The sequence below is a fragment of the Amphiprion ocellaris genome, chromosome 19 (assembly GCF_022539595.1).
Source record: "Amphiprion ocellaris isolate individual 3 ecotype Okinawa chromosome 19, ASM2253959v1, whole genome shotgun sequence".
In the NCBI taxonomy this organism is placed as follows: domain Eukaryota; kingdom Metazoa; phylum Chordata; class Actinopteri; family Pomacentridae; genus Amphiprion; species Amphiprion ocellaris.
In genome coordinates, this window is record NC_072784.1 from 19,945,394 (window position 1) to 19,960,016 (window position 14,623).

At 39.5% G+C, this 14,623-nt stretch overlaps 1 protein-coding gene across 1 annotated transcript in view; it reads left to right on the plus strand.

Moving 5' to 3' along the window:
* The first annotated feature begins 329 nt into the window (after positions 1-329).
* The window catches only part of baiap3 (BAI1 associated protein 3), a 46,840-nt gene continuing 32,546 nt past the window's right edge, over positions 330-14,623 (plus strand). The window contains exons 1-2 of the mRNA XM_023269297.3: positions 330-562; positions 10,425-10,567. Coding sequence (XP_023125065.1) covers positions 10,434-10,567 — 134 coding nt within the window. The 5' untranslated portion in view covers positions 330-562; positions 10,425-10,433. The remainder of the gene's footprint in view (positions 563-10,424; positions 10,568-14,623) is intronic.

The following is a 14,623-nucleotide window of genomic DNA, read 5'->3' on the forward strand; positions in this document are numbered from 1 at the left end:
GGGGTTGTTTTATTGAAAGGGCTATTTAGGAAGTCCACAAAAAGAAATAAAGTACCTGACACATGACAAATTATAATAATTATCTGGATGTTTAAATTGCTGGAGGATAAAAGACGTTAGTAAATTTGAAGGCAATAGGAGGGTTAAAATAAAGCTTTGTTGTTAATTATACATATTATATACACAAATCTGCAGATTTACCTCAGGGTTAAGGTGTTTGATAATCTTCTCCTCCTGGGTGGATATGGATATGGATGGTCTACACGTAGTTGCCATATTTCCGACAGTCATCGAGGGCACGTGAAGTATCTCGCACTTCCTTTGGCCATATTTGGCGGCGCATCGGCGGCGCGTGAGCTCAGGGAAGCATTTCGAAGGAGCAAAATGAGCTTTTGTTTGTCGTCTATGACAAGAAAAACATCCAAACGTTGTTGTCATATAAGTTGAGTGCGACACAGAGAGAAACCTCGTCCTGCTGCAGGCAGCTGAGCTTTGATTCACTGCAACTCTGACACGCAGCAGCAAAAAACATTTCACACTGGGAAACTGTCAGGAGACGCAGGTAAGATGGAATTTAATCATTTAACAGCAAAATACACAAAAATACCTCTTTAGACTAATGTCTGCAAAGATGTACTCACATGTGCATCACGTGCACTGACTCTGCTGTCATTATTACATGGGGATTTAAAAGGCACCTGTTGATCTGAATTTCCCTACGGCTGAAAATTCTTTTTTTTTCTTTTTTTTTTTTTTAAAAGGGGTGTTAAAGTTCTGTTTATGTCCAAATGATAAGAAAGTGTAAATAAATGAGTGGATGACAGATGATGGAGCTCATAAGGATTTTCAACCAATGAGTCAGACATTGTAGCTACACTTCTTTTGAGGAAAACCCTATAAATGTTGAAATGTCTGCTCACAAGTTTGTCTTCTGTGTCTGACAAAAATCTTAAAGCCTCATCAGGAACTCAAGTTGCTAACCAGATTTAGGGAGAAAACAGACAGACACACACACACACACACACACAAACAGTGAAATATGACAAAAATGTTGGCTTTCCCTAAAGTCCGTCAGAGAGATAATTTTATTAGATTGTTGCTTTATTTAGTTTTTGCCATTTTTGTTGTTGGCCATAAATGCTTTCTAAGGAGCCTGTTATTCTGCAAAATTTTCTATCGCTAGGAACGCTCCACACCCATCAAGGATCAAAACATACAGGTGCAACAGAGCAGCATCACATCACACCAAGATAAAGCACTGGAGCATATTGGATTCTTTCTCTGAAACATTTGCACTTAAGAAGCTTTTTCTTTGGCAGTCAGGTTTGCTCAAATAAGTTAAGATTCTTAAGAAAATAAAGGTATCTGTGATTTTAACACTGCTTACCGAGCTTTATACTGTGTCAACCAAACTGATGCTTGTGGAGCTCTCTCTCTCATTCACACACACTCACATGCACACACACCTCTCAGCTCCAAGTATCTTCTCCTCCCAGTGACAGTAGCAGAAGTTCCGATCCTGTAATTCACCTGTGCTATTTATATTGACAATAACATTATACACCAGCCATATGAAGCTGCAGACTAATAGAAAATAAGCTGCAAAACATATTCACTGTGAACAAAACCATCCTCAGGTTATGATGTCTTCCTTTCTGTGTTTCTACGATGCTGCCCAGTGCAGGTCAAAGCCCCACTTTAATCACTATGAGCCCATTAGTCATTAATTAATCATTAACTCTTATCATTATACAGCAGATCTGTGGTCGTTGCTCCAAAACCTGACTATAAAACCAGCTTCAAAGCAACATTACAGAAAGGTTGTGGTAATTCTGCACAAATATAGCACTCTGCTGATGTGTTTCGGAAGTGCACCATTAATTATAGCATGCGTGAACAGTTGTGTGACTTCAGAGCATCGCATTGTAGCACAGCGCCTTGTAAATGCAGATTGATTTTCCTGAACTATGGAGGTGGCATTATTGCTTTCGCATAAAGACTTGCTATTTTTTGACAGAAGTGCTATTGCTGGAGTGGTTTCAGGGTGACAAAAGGATGCATTGTCTGCAGTATAATAAGCAGGGGGTTTGTGCTATTGTTTAAGTTTTGTATTTCCTGCGTGGCTGTCAGTGATTTCTGCTGCCTGGCTGTGCTGCAGACGCCCTGTACAAAAAGCTCAACCGTCAATTCCTGGGATTTTCTCTCGCAGTCAATTTCCAAGCCAAAGTGCCTGTCATGTGCCTTGACAACACAGACTCTGAGCATGTGGGAATAGACAGCAGGATGTGCTGTGTTTTTTTTATGCTGGATTATTGATTATGTGTTATCTACAGGTGCATAGATCACGCTGATGTCTATACTTTTTCACACACATTTTACTGGAAGAGCTTGTTAAGATTTGACACAGACCTGGCAGTTTGATCCATTTAGCCTGTGTTTCTCGAAGGGACAGTTGAATGATTACACTGATGGTCTATTATGAGGCTCTTGGTTCTGTCTTGAAGGTGCTTTCTGACATCAGCAACAGCAACGTACTTCGAGCTCTGATATGATTTGAATCCCCACTGACAGCCAATGTAATGTGGGAATATGGAGGTCAAAATGTGCACATTTTGTTTCATCGATTACGTGAGCTACCAGCGCAGTCATAAAAGGATATCATTTCCCTTTTATTTTGGAGACTCAAGAGGAATGTAGCATATTAAATGCATGTTACTGAGGTTATTGATTGCGAAACAAAGCAAACTGGAAGATCACAATCTCCTAGTTATTGAAAAACGCACAAAGGCAAATCTTGAGATGTCTGTTTGAAGCTGATAATCAGCAGATGTAATCCTTGTTTCTCTATTGATCTTTATTTCTTGCTTTCTTTTGACTTGCATTGGAAACATCAAATGAAAGGAATGAGCTGAATGTGTATGTTAATGAGACATACATAAGTAAGTGACTGATTGACACCACTAAGTCAGACACTGGCAGACTGAGATACTATGTAGGTGAAGAAGTATTTCATATGCTGCTTAGAAAGCGTTTTCTATATGTCACTCTGTCCCAGTTGTGTTATGGTTGAAGTGGCAAGATTTGTAGCCTGTTGTGATGGCTGTCAGTTTCAACAGTGTACGTATTTTGCTGCGTTAAGGTGAACAAATTATAACATCAAAGGGTTCTTTTTCTCCAGCCTTTGTAGAATTCCATTTACCTGTATTTACCAGCTCCTTTTCCTCTGCTGTTACCATAGAGACACTCCATCCCTATCAGCAAGTCGCCTTTGGCTGCCGGGCTCATTGGCTCTCACAGGAGAGAGACACTGGTGAGCAAGTGTATCCCTGGCATGACTTCAGCACCAATGTAGCGAGAAAGGCATTTGCTTGGCTTTGACAGTGTTTCCTTGGCAGCCGGCACCCCACCATCGGTGGCACGCCGACCTGTTTTGTCACTATGAGACAGAGTGAAATCCAGCTGGGATAGATCCACTCCTGTAATTGAAATGAGTTCACCTGGGAGACAGCTGCTCTGCAGTGCGTGTTAGCTGTCGACAGCCAATGCTTACCATGACTACATGTAGTGGATATGAAGCCTGAGCAGTTATTTGACCTCTGACATCCCAGTTTGAAGTGGGAATATAGTCTGTTTACCACAGCAAGCAGACATGCCTCAGGTACCTCAACTGCATGGTTTTTTAAAGATCTCATGGAGAGAGACTAATCATGTTAAACAGAAGTCGCCCAGTGGAGCACAAAACAGTGAACAATTGCTCACTTTTCTGGTGACAAAATGCACATAAATGCAGCTCCAACACAGCTTGAAGCTGGAGGCGCTCATTCATCTGGGAGACTTTAATGCTCGAACTCATATCCAGAATGATATTCGTTCATGTTTTAATTAGTGCGGCCATTTGTGTGTGAGATGGTTGTTTGGAGGGATGATTTTCATTATCTTGTGTGTGTAATTTTCTTCTCAGCTCTGTCTCGCAAAAGAAAAACATTGAATCCCATTGAAACTTTCTGAATAAGTAAAGCTTAACTAATGAACTTGTTTTAGTAGTTTACCATTGCATTTGGACTTTCCAGTGCTGGAATATTATGTGTGTATAGTGCAGGTAAAAAAATAAAACTGAAAAATCAAAGTAAGCCTCATGTTTAGCAGATGTTGGAAACACAGGATTCCTTGAAAATGCAGTGCAGCTCTTTCTGAACTGCTTGAAAGATATTCATATCTGGTTGGAGCTTAACTTTCTCAGTCCTAATGAGAATAGGACAGAGATTGTTATGTTTCGTTGAGTCTGATGACACTTTTACCGCTTTGGCTTCATACATTTGATCTTTTGTGAAGTGATCTTGGACAGCTCCGTCAAATTTGATGGACAGATCTGCTCAGTGATCAAAACTAGCTTTTTTGTCAGTTCAGCCAAGAACAAGACCTACCTCTCTCCCAAAGCATTTGAAAAAGCAGTCTTTGCCATTATTACTACTCCCTTAGAATGTTGTAATTCGTTTCTTCAGCTGCTCGTCTTCGAACAGGAAAAAGAAAATGTGATCTCATAACACCAGCTTTGGCGTCCCTCTACTGTCAGGATTGAGTTAAAGATTTTCTTGTTTGTTTTTGAGGTTTTGAACACATTGCTGCCACCTAATTTAGCAGCACTCTTGCGTCATCACACCCTGATAAGAGCGCTGATATCGACTAGCCAAAATCCCAGAACATCTGTTCTGGGATCTTGGCACAAAAATAGAGGTGATCGAGAAATCACGACACTATAGAATGTGGCCTTTTAATATAGATGTAACCACAAACAAAATGGCCTTGCCCTGAGCACAGATGTGTGTGTTATGCATGTGTACGTTATGTACGGATACCGCATCGTGTGACCTAAATATGTAGCGAGCGGCGGGAATTGATGGGACTCGGACACACCCCCACAATTTAATCCATTCTTAGTGCATCATTTCTGACAGATAAGTCCCGGTAAGGCAGCAGCGGTCCATTTGTAGTAGGAACACAATCATGTGATCATCAGCAGGCAGCTGACTGTTCATTTGTTGTCATAGTTACAGTGACGCCATGCCGCTACCTCGCAATGATACAGAAATCTTGACAAAACTGTACATCCAGACTATAAGTTGCATCACTGCCAAAATCTAATGAGGTGGTCCTTGTGTCATTTCTGAACGTCTCTGAAACTTTCATCCAAATGTGTTTGTCCATATTTGACTGATGGCATCCAGGGGTTGAACCTGGGACCCTGGGATTCACTGCTGAACCCTCTGGAGGTGTCGTGGGCCTATCAGTGAAACACCTAGGAAAGAGGGTGCCCACTTGATAACCCAGAGGATGCCCTCACTCACTCGGCCATTCCACAGAGTTTTAGTAGGGGTCTCATGTATGCAAGAAGGGATATCATTATCTAGTCTTACACAACAGACAGATATGGTAGACAGACAGATAGCTGATCAGAATGATACTAAATATGCCCATATGAACATCAGACATGTTACACTTCTAATGTTGATACATAAACAATTAATATAAAATATTTTTTTATAAAAAGCAAGGTATAAATTGATCATGAGGTTATTGAGAAGTTCAGCCGTTCTGTAAAATGAATATACATAAAGAAGGGTTAAGTCCAGAATGGTGGAATAATTGTCTTTCTTTGTTCTAATGTGAGTTCAGAGTTCCTTGTAGCGTTTTCAGTGAAGTGGAGTCCTTTTGAAGTTGTTATCAAGACTTCTGAGACCCACATTCTGCAGGGTCAGGAATCAGTCAGAGAGTTTATGGGGCCATGTGGTCCTTTGTCCTTGTAGTGACTGGGAATGTGAGGCAATCACTTGGTTCAACTGTAGCCCCAATAGACATTGTTCGATTGCTCCCGTCTGATGTTCTGTTTTGTGGAATCCATTGAAATCTGCCTTCTCGTGCTCTCCTCCTGCTGATTTAAACTTTACACCATCCTGACAGACATGTTCACATCTGGTATGGTGTCTTGGCATCCTTTTGCTCCACTGATCCCAGAGAGCCACATGGCCGGTCTGTGGCCGTGAACGTGTTAAAAACCCGGAGCTACAGGAGGGGGATGAAGATCTGCTCTTGCTTTGTTTTACCATTGTTAATGGCTGGTGGATCCTACATATGAAAGCAGCTGCAATGGTACAGTGACATTCAACAATCAATGATGATTGAAAATACCAAATTTGCACTTTATTTTTGTCATTTGAAGAAATACAGGAAATCTATACGTGAGGTGGAAATGGAGAAAAATTCCAAGAGTTTCCCTCTGGGGTGTTGCTGGAAATGAGACGTTGATATCTGACTGTGAAGGAGCATCGACACCTAGCAGAGTGAAGCATAGACACTCCAAAGTGGATAACAGATGTCAGCCTCCTGCGGATCAATAACATACTGTCCTTTGGCTGAGTCAATGATGCAACTGTACCATGAGTCTCTGGCTTACTCCGAGCTGGAAAGCTGAATGCATGCTGCTCCTTGTGCAGTTGGCCCAAATGATAGCAGTCATTGAGGCAAATATGTTTCATTTTCTGGATCCATTTGGTGTAAGCACTGTAATTCAAAACAGGCAACCTTCAACAGCGCCAGGGAGAAAAAAAGCAAATCAATATTGCCAGTAAAATGGGCTGCATCAGCTCAGTCTCTTCCCACAAGCATGCCAAGCTAATTCTTTCATTATGGTTTGGTAATGAAGGCGACTAGCGTGTCTTTTACTGGTGGAAAAGCAAAAACAAACTCCTAGCCACGGCTCCATTGACTCTTTCTCACAAAGCTGTGCAGACACTGGCTGTCAGCGTTTGAAAAGAGTGTCTGACTGCCTGAGTCTGCCTTCTTGAATAACTTCTCCATCAATCAAGTCCTATCTCTCTCCGCTGTGTCCTTGTCATTTCTTTTTTTTTTTTTGAATGTGCTGTCTCTTCTCCTTTTACTGCTAACACATTGCACATACTGACTTTTGGAGTGTCACAAAAGCCGCCCGAGTCATCCGAGTGGAGCCCCCTTTTCATACAAACTTCACATCACAGTCAGAAAGGAGTAAATTGGACAAGCAGCGACCAAAGTGATGGGATGCTGGTAAGGAGACTCTTGGTTTCACAGTCAGCTTTAATCTCATCCGTCGGTTGCTAGGCAGACCTGTGAGCGTTCTCGAGTGTTTACTGTACAAGCTACTGACATTTATGTGATTAATGACTGTGCAATCACATCACGGTCATTTTCGTTCTCGAAATGCTAAATAAAATTATACTGTAAACAGTCTTGTTGCTACAGTGGTTGGAAATCAAAAAATATGGCAGCTAAGAAATGTACTCTGTTCCTGCGAGGGTTTAGTGACTAATTTTATCATTGATTTGCATGTAGACAGATAACCTTCTGTTGTGAATAAAAGCATTAAGTCCTAATAAAAAGCCTAGTAGATGCTGCATGTCCATAATGAAGTCCCTTGTCTGAATTTAATTTTTTAAAAACGCCATAAAACAGCTTTAAAGATAATGTTCATGTCAATTATGTGGCCCTACTGTGAGCCTAAATTGCAGACTCAGTCAGCTGTTATAAAACTACCTCAAAGAAACAGCAACCTTTACTGCATTCACTCTTTTACATGTACGATTTCTTTAAACTAAGCAGTTATACTTTGGCTCATTCTGTGGGGAGCAGTGACAGTTCTTGATATTGTTAGGTCATGTAATTCACTTATTCTTTAAATGAAACCATGAAACCAAAATGAGAATTCACTTGATGGCGAGTAGCTTTAAAAAAGATCTACCCGGTCTCAGTGAATTGCTTAGCAACGCAGTGCCAATCTCTCTGAGGTCGCCAGACAAGCTCGTTTTTTCTAAATTGGTATTTCACGGTCATGATAACCCAACAACACCTTTCTTTGTAAAAGCTTAGATAACATTTCTGCATTTACTAAAAAGAAGATAAGCTGCCATATGCTAAAAAAAATGTAAGAAACTAATGATTTAATGCCATATTTCTCTGTTAAATAACCTGTAGCTTTCTAAATTGCTGTCTAGAGTATTTCTGATTGATAATTTTACAGATTTTTCAGGTACAATTTAACATGTTCATTGATCCAAGTTTTAAGCCCAGGTAAATTAGTGAAAACAACATGTTGAGGACAAATTAACAGGGATTTTATCACATGATTTATTATATATATATATATATATATATATATATATATATATATATATATATATATATATATATATATATATATAAAAATAATACAATGGTTGGTAGAATAGAAGAATTTTGGGAAAGTTGGCTATGGAGATTGATGCCACTCTTCAAATATGAAGTTATAATCAGAAGTTGGTTAACTTTTCTTTCAACAAAGACCAGTAACAGGTTGAAAAGCCACCCTGGCTTCTCCAAAGATAAAAAGATTTACCTGCCAGCATCTATTAAGTTAATTAATATCTCCTTTGTTTAATCTGTACAAAAATAGCACAAAACCGACCAGTTAACCAGGTAGCAGTCTTTAGGCTAAACTATGCAAAACACCTGCTGGCTCCAGAAAAAGCTGTATTTACTGTACAGACAATTTTCTCAGCTAAATTTAAAAAAAATTTAAAAATTAACACACTTCTGTGCAGAAGTTTTGAATGCTTCAAATGTGCAGATATTTTTCATCATGTAATACAGTCATCTATAGGTGTACAATTGGTCCTAAACAGAATCTCCAAAAACCCAAAATGTACAACCAGAGTCACGAACAATCTGCAGCAATGTGAAGAACAAGGAGATGTGCAACAGACTACATAAAACTCTGATCTCTTATATGAGAAGACACAAGACAAAAACACTCTTTCTCCAAGATGCTTGGACCAATCTGCTTTTAAAAACTGTGTACAAGTGTACAGATTGGAAAGCAGGGGCTGCAGTAAAGGCAAAGTGTGGTATACTGATCAGATTAAGGGGTTTTCTGTTTTTTGCTCTGGATGGATGTGGAGCTTTTATCCAGACAAAGTTTTCACTGTTCAGGTTTTCAGGTGTTTATGGGAAGCTTTAAGAAGCCACTCCAATGTAAATCAAGTATTTTACTTGCCATCGATTTTCATGAGAATCACTTTCCAATTCTAACACGTATGGCTGAATTACTCCAATTTACAACTTGCCATTGTTTGGCTGTAGTTTTACAGTGTTTGAACAGAACAAACCTGGTGTGCTGAGCTGCAGTGAATGAGTGGAGAAAGAGGTCCACACATTTTAAAGAAAGCAACGATGCAGAGTTGCATCTAAGCTATTTGAAGGCAGAAAGGGATTTTTTTTTCATGAAAAAAAACTTGAATATGTAAGTTTTTATACACAGGGATACATTTTTAAAGGTCTGACAAATAGTCCAAAGACCCAAACCCCCTGCTGTTGCTGTGATTCAGAACACAGCTCACTGACTGCTTCAAAGGAGCAGACCCCCTGTTAGCAGCTTTTAACTTTTAATGGTATCAATCACTAAAAAAAGAAACAGTTATGTTCAGTCAACCCCACAGTTACTAGTTAAAAAAAAAGAAAGTCTGAATTCACTGTTAGAAACTCTTTTGCATCATGGTTTTGTCAATGCCTCTGCACTCATTAAATATTTAATATTTCAATAAAAGATGAGAATCATGCAGTTGATAGTTTATGCAAGTTTAATTATAGGTTAGAATATTGCTTTTGTTAAACAGGAAGGTGCAAAAAATTATTACTGAATGTTCTTTTTGTTAAGCCTATTGTGGAGTCCCTCATTATTATTTACCAACTATAAACTTGTCAACTAAAATTAGGCAAACATTTTACCATCTGTAAGCCCACACTGCAGCAGACGTTCCAAAAGTCTAATATTCTGGGGGTGATCTGCTATCCGACTGGTTTGGGTAGATACCACATGGGCACACATGCTGTCAGCAGTGAGTTGCTGATTTAAATCCCAGCCGGCCACGACCCGCACTGATCGTCATTCCCCATATTGTGTATTTTTTCAGCACTTACCTATTAAGCACTCTCATGTTTTGTCTTCATAAAGGCCAGATTAAGATTTCTAAACTTAGCCTTCACTTAGTTTCAGGCAGTTTTTGTGACACCGCTATCATTGCCTGCCTGCAGCTCTCTTGCAAGAGTTTCTTAATTTGCATATTTCATACAAAGTCTGGTCTCCAAAAAAGGCGGCCGATGGACTCACAACTGACCAGACTAAAAAGGTGGAAGATGAATCCGTGCCCTGCAGCATGAGACAAAAATAGAATACAATGATGTTAAGAGTGCAAGAGGGTGATTATTCAGCTGGTGAGCCCAAAAGAACCCACGTGCATTACCAGATTAATGACCGTACAGCTGGAATTAAATGAATTTTGAGGATACATGGAGCTCAGACAATAAGTGGTTGCAGTGGTCAGTGTCTTGACGTTTGCTCTTCGTGTCCGTTCTGCCAGTGAAACATCATGACGACGCTGCTGGATTTGAAGAGTAGTGTGCTGAGGCAGGTGCAGAGGAGCCAGTCGCTGAGGAGTCGACGGGAGCCGCCTCCCACCGCCAGCAGCCCCCTCACACACTGTCCTGACCCTTTACCTCGCAGGTGAGCTACCGCTGTCCACACACTTCACACATGACTTCATAGCTCCAGTAATGATGGACCGGAATTTTTTTTACACTTTGTGAAAATTGTGTCTCATTTTATTAAAAGTAGGGTTGTGATTAGGGATAGATTGATGATCTGCTTGGCCAATTATCGCGGCCGATATTTGACGTTATACCAGTTATCTGTGTCTGTATTTCTATTGGCTGATTATTCATCCATCCATTGTCTATACACCACTTAATCCTCAGCAGGGTCGTGGGAGGGGCTGGAGTCTATCCCAGCTGACACCCTGGACAGATCACCAGTCTATCACAGGGCTACGTATACAGAAAAACAATCACACTCACATTCACACCTACAGACAGTTTAGAGTTACCAATTAACTTCAGCTTGTTTTTGAACTGTGGGAGGAAGCCAGAGTACCCGGAGAAAACATGCAGAGCAATCCTGGGAAGGCTGGGACGCAGACCGGCGATCTTTTAGCTGCAAGGCGGAAGTGCTAACCACCAAACCACTGTGCAGCCCTTCGCCAATTATTGATAAATTAAATGTGCTACTTCAGGTCTGATGCATTCACCTTTCAAGCCCAGTTATGAATGACAGGTTCTCTGCTATGCTGTTAAAGCATTAAATCTCATGTATATCAGCTCAAAATATCAGTTATGGGCCTTTCTTGATCATTAGTAATCTGCACCGTAACAAAAAACCCATAGCAGTCGACCCTGAGTTGTGATGAAATCTCTACTTTTGCTTTCAGAATCTACAGCATCACTGTCAGACAGGTTAAACCTGGCTTGTGTTTGAGCAAAAATCCAGTCTGTTTATAAGTACCTTGCTTTTGATTGATACATAGATTCCATCTACAGTATAGATTTGCCTGATTGTTGCCCTTTAGGAGTAGTAAAATCTCTCATAATGAGCATCTTTGCAGGAAATTAAAATGCAATCTGGGCCGCTCGGAAGGATAATGACATCCCTTCGAAAAGAGTGGCACAAGCTCATAAGCAATAATTCATTTGTTTTCTGCTGGCCATCCCGCTGAAGCCACAGGTCGTCATTTCTTGTCAACACAGTGTTTTAATTGCATGGCATTTATTCTAGAGTTGTGACTTGCTGTGAGGACGCCATTCACAAGCTGCCTCCCCCCCAAGGACACATAAACCGCACTATTACATGCACAGGCAGACTCCGGGGGGATCACAAATGCTGCTTTCTTGTTCTACGGGTTTTACACCACATGGTTTTGATGTCCAAATGTCTCCTGCAGCATATGGGTGCAATGTTGTACAGCAGACTGACTGCTTTTAGTGGAGCAATAAGGACATCTTCCCGCGTGGTAAAAGACAGGAGATCAAATCCAGAAGCAGTATGCATGTTTGGTGAATCTGTTTTTGCATGTGAATGGAAATATATATAAATTTACATTTGCATGGTTTGCATGGGTGTGTGCATGCATGTACACTACCGTTCAAAAATTTGGGGTCACCCAGGCAATTTCATGTTTTGCATGAAAACTCACACATTTATTCATGAGCTAACATAATTGCACAAGTGTTATCTAATCATCAATTAGCCTTTCAACACGATTAGCTAACACAATGTAGCATTAGAACACAGGAGTGATGGTTGCTGGAAATGGGCTTCTGTACTCCTATGTAGATATTCCATTAAAAATCAGCTGTTTCCAGCTAGAATAATCATTTACCACATTAACAATATGTAGACTGCATTTCATTTAATGTTATCTACATTGAAAAAAAAATGCTTTCCTTTCTAAAATAAGGACATTCCACTAAGTGAGTCCAAACTTTTGAACTGCAGCGTATGAGCTGTGTCTGTGTATTAAAAGAATGGACATGGGGCTTTTGTTGATTATTTCCACGCAACTCATGAATGCTTGATAAGATCGGCGCTCTTCATTATGTTCCTCAAGCCACTTCTGAGCATTGCATTGCAATAAGATGATCAGTATTCAACTGTCAATTGTTTCAATGAAGGAACATTCGCTACGGACAAAATAAATGCCTACTTTGACTCCATGTGTGGGAAAAGATGTAGAAAATTTAATGGACAGAATGTTCTGCACTGTTGAAATGACACATTGATCTAGACCTGATTTCAGTCATTCTTCCTGCTAGAATGTTAAAAATGATATGGTTGCACCTTATTATCCAATAATGTTATTGGATTTTGTATAGTTGATTGAAGAAAAGAAGCAAAGTTTCAAAAGTTTATCGAGAAAATTATTGACGCATCACCACCTTGGTGGACATAATCATCATTTGCCACCCGAAATTGGCCAAATCCATTTTTCATCCTCATGCTTTTCAGCCAGGAAAATATCTCAGCTGGAAAATAAAGATGTACTCTTTTTAGATTAAATGTACAACATAAACATAAATCTTTACACTGTACTGCTTGCATTATATATTGTGTTATATGTTCTTAGTATGCTCTCTTCTATAATTTCTTTTTTGTTATACGTTATTTGTTTATAACATTGCTAATGAGAGGTATATACAGAACCTTTGTGTACCTTGATTTTGCCACTCTCTAGTTTGTGCCACATTTTCCTGTTCAAGGCTTTTTTTTTTTTTATTAAATATTTTGTGAGTGTTCCTTGATTTTGTTTAGTTTTTTTGAACTGAAGAGTGGGTGATGGTGGAGTCTTCCTCAATGACACAAAGCTTCTCAGGTGAACAGTCATCTGATTTTTTTTCTTCTCAGTCCTGTTTTGAAGCTTCATCTGAAGCCAAAAGTAATAGTATGAACCCGGGGTTTCTATAGCAACCTAAACATGGGCTGCTGCCATGATGTGAACTTATACTTGTAATGACAACCATGTCTATTTTTAACGTGGAAGATAACCTCAGATGCTGCATTGAACACTCATAAATGTAGGTTTGAATGAAAAATGCAGCACCTATAAATGACTTTCTGGCACACTTTTTTTTAGTATTTTTTTATTGAATGTATAATTAAACACATTTAACCATCAGTATGTTTATGGATTTCTAATTTTAATAATATTTTTGAATGCAATTTAGCATCAAATCTGCCTGTGTGCTCTTATTTAAAAACTGATTTAAGCTGTCAGCATCTCGCCTTCGTCTCATTTCCGATGGCAGCTCTATGATGCTGCAGCTTCACCGCTGAACCTCATACCCTGAGCGCTCATCATTAGAGGCAGGCTGTTGATCTTTGTTATCCATTCAGGCTGCTGCTGACCTGCCTTCACTCCCACTTTAATTGAGATTTTGCAAATGAGGTTGGCTAGATTTGGGCTGCTCCGTCCACAGTTGTTGACCCAGTGCCGCCTGCTCTCAGCGTTGAGCCTCTCCAAGCTGACTGGCACATCAGAGGCGGATTTTTTAATTCAGTTGAGCAAATTATGTTTATACCACTATGTGAGCTTGCTTGTTAAGCCCCCTGGAAATGCACAAGACACTGTCAGAGATCCGCTTGAATGGTCATACAGCATAACCTACAGGGATTTCTGCTTAGATTTAGATTATGGTTTATTTGTCTTTGCTTCGTTCAGTGTTTACCTCCATCTCTGTCAACAGTGGTGAGCATCATATTTCACACTTGACTCCACTGTGTTTTGAATCCCGAGCTCGCTGTCGTGTCTTTAATGGATTTGACTCTTCAGTGTCACTGTGTCAAGGCTCTCACTTTTTAATAATGGAGAATAACCCAATCAATGTAGAATGAATTAAGCAGAAATCCCTGATGCACATGAAGAGACAGTTATTGCAGAGGTAGTCAAGGCCAGCACTGTTGAAGATTCTTTAACAAATCCAACGAGAAAAAAAAAACAATTTTGTGTATTTGATTAATTGATGAATGATTTTCCTACCCAGTCTGTGTCTTAATACGAACATTGTATTTCTTTAAAAATCTAAAAAGAATTTTTTAATTTATATATATATGTATATATATATATATATATATATATATATATATATATATATATATATGTATATATCTCAACAATGAAATCTGTTTTCACTTTGACTCGAAAGAGTCTTATTTATGCAACTTCTCATCCAA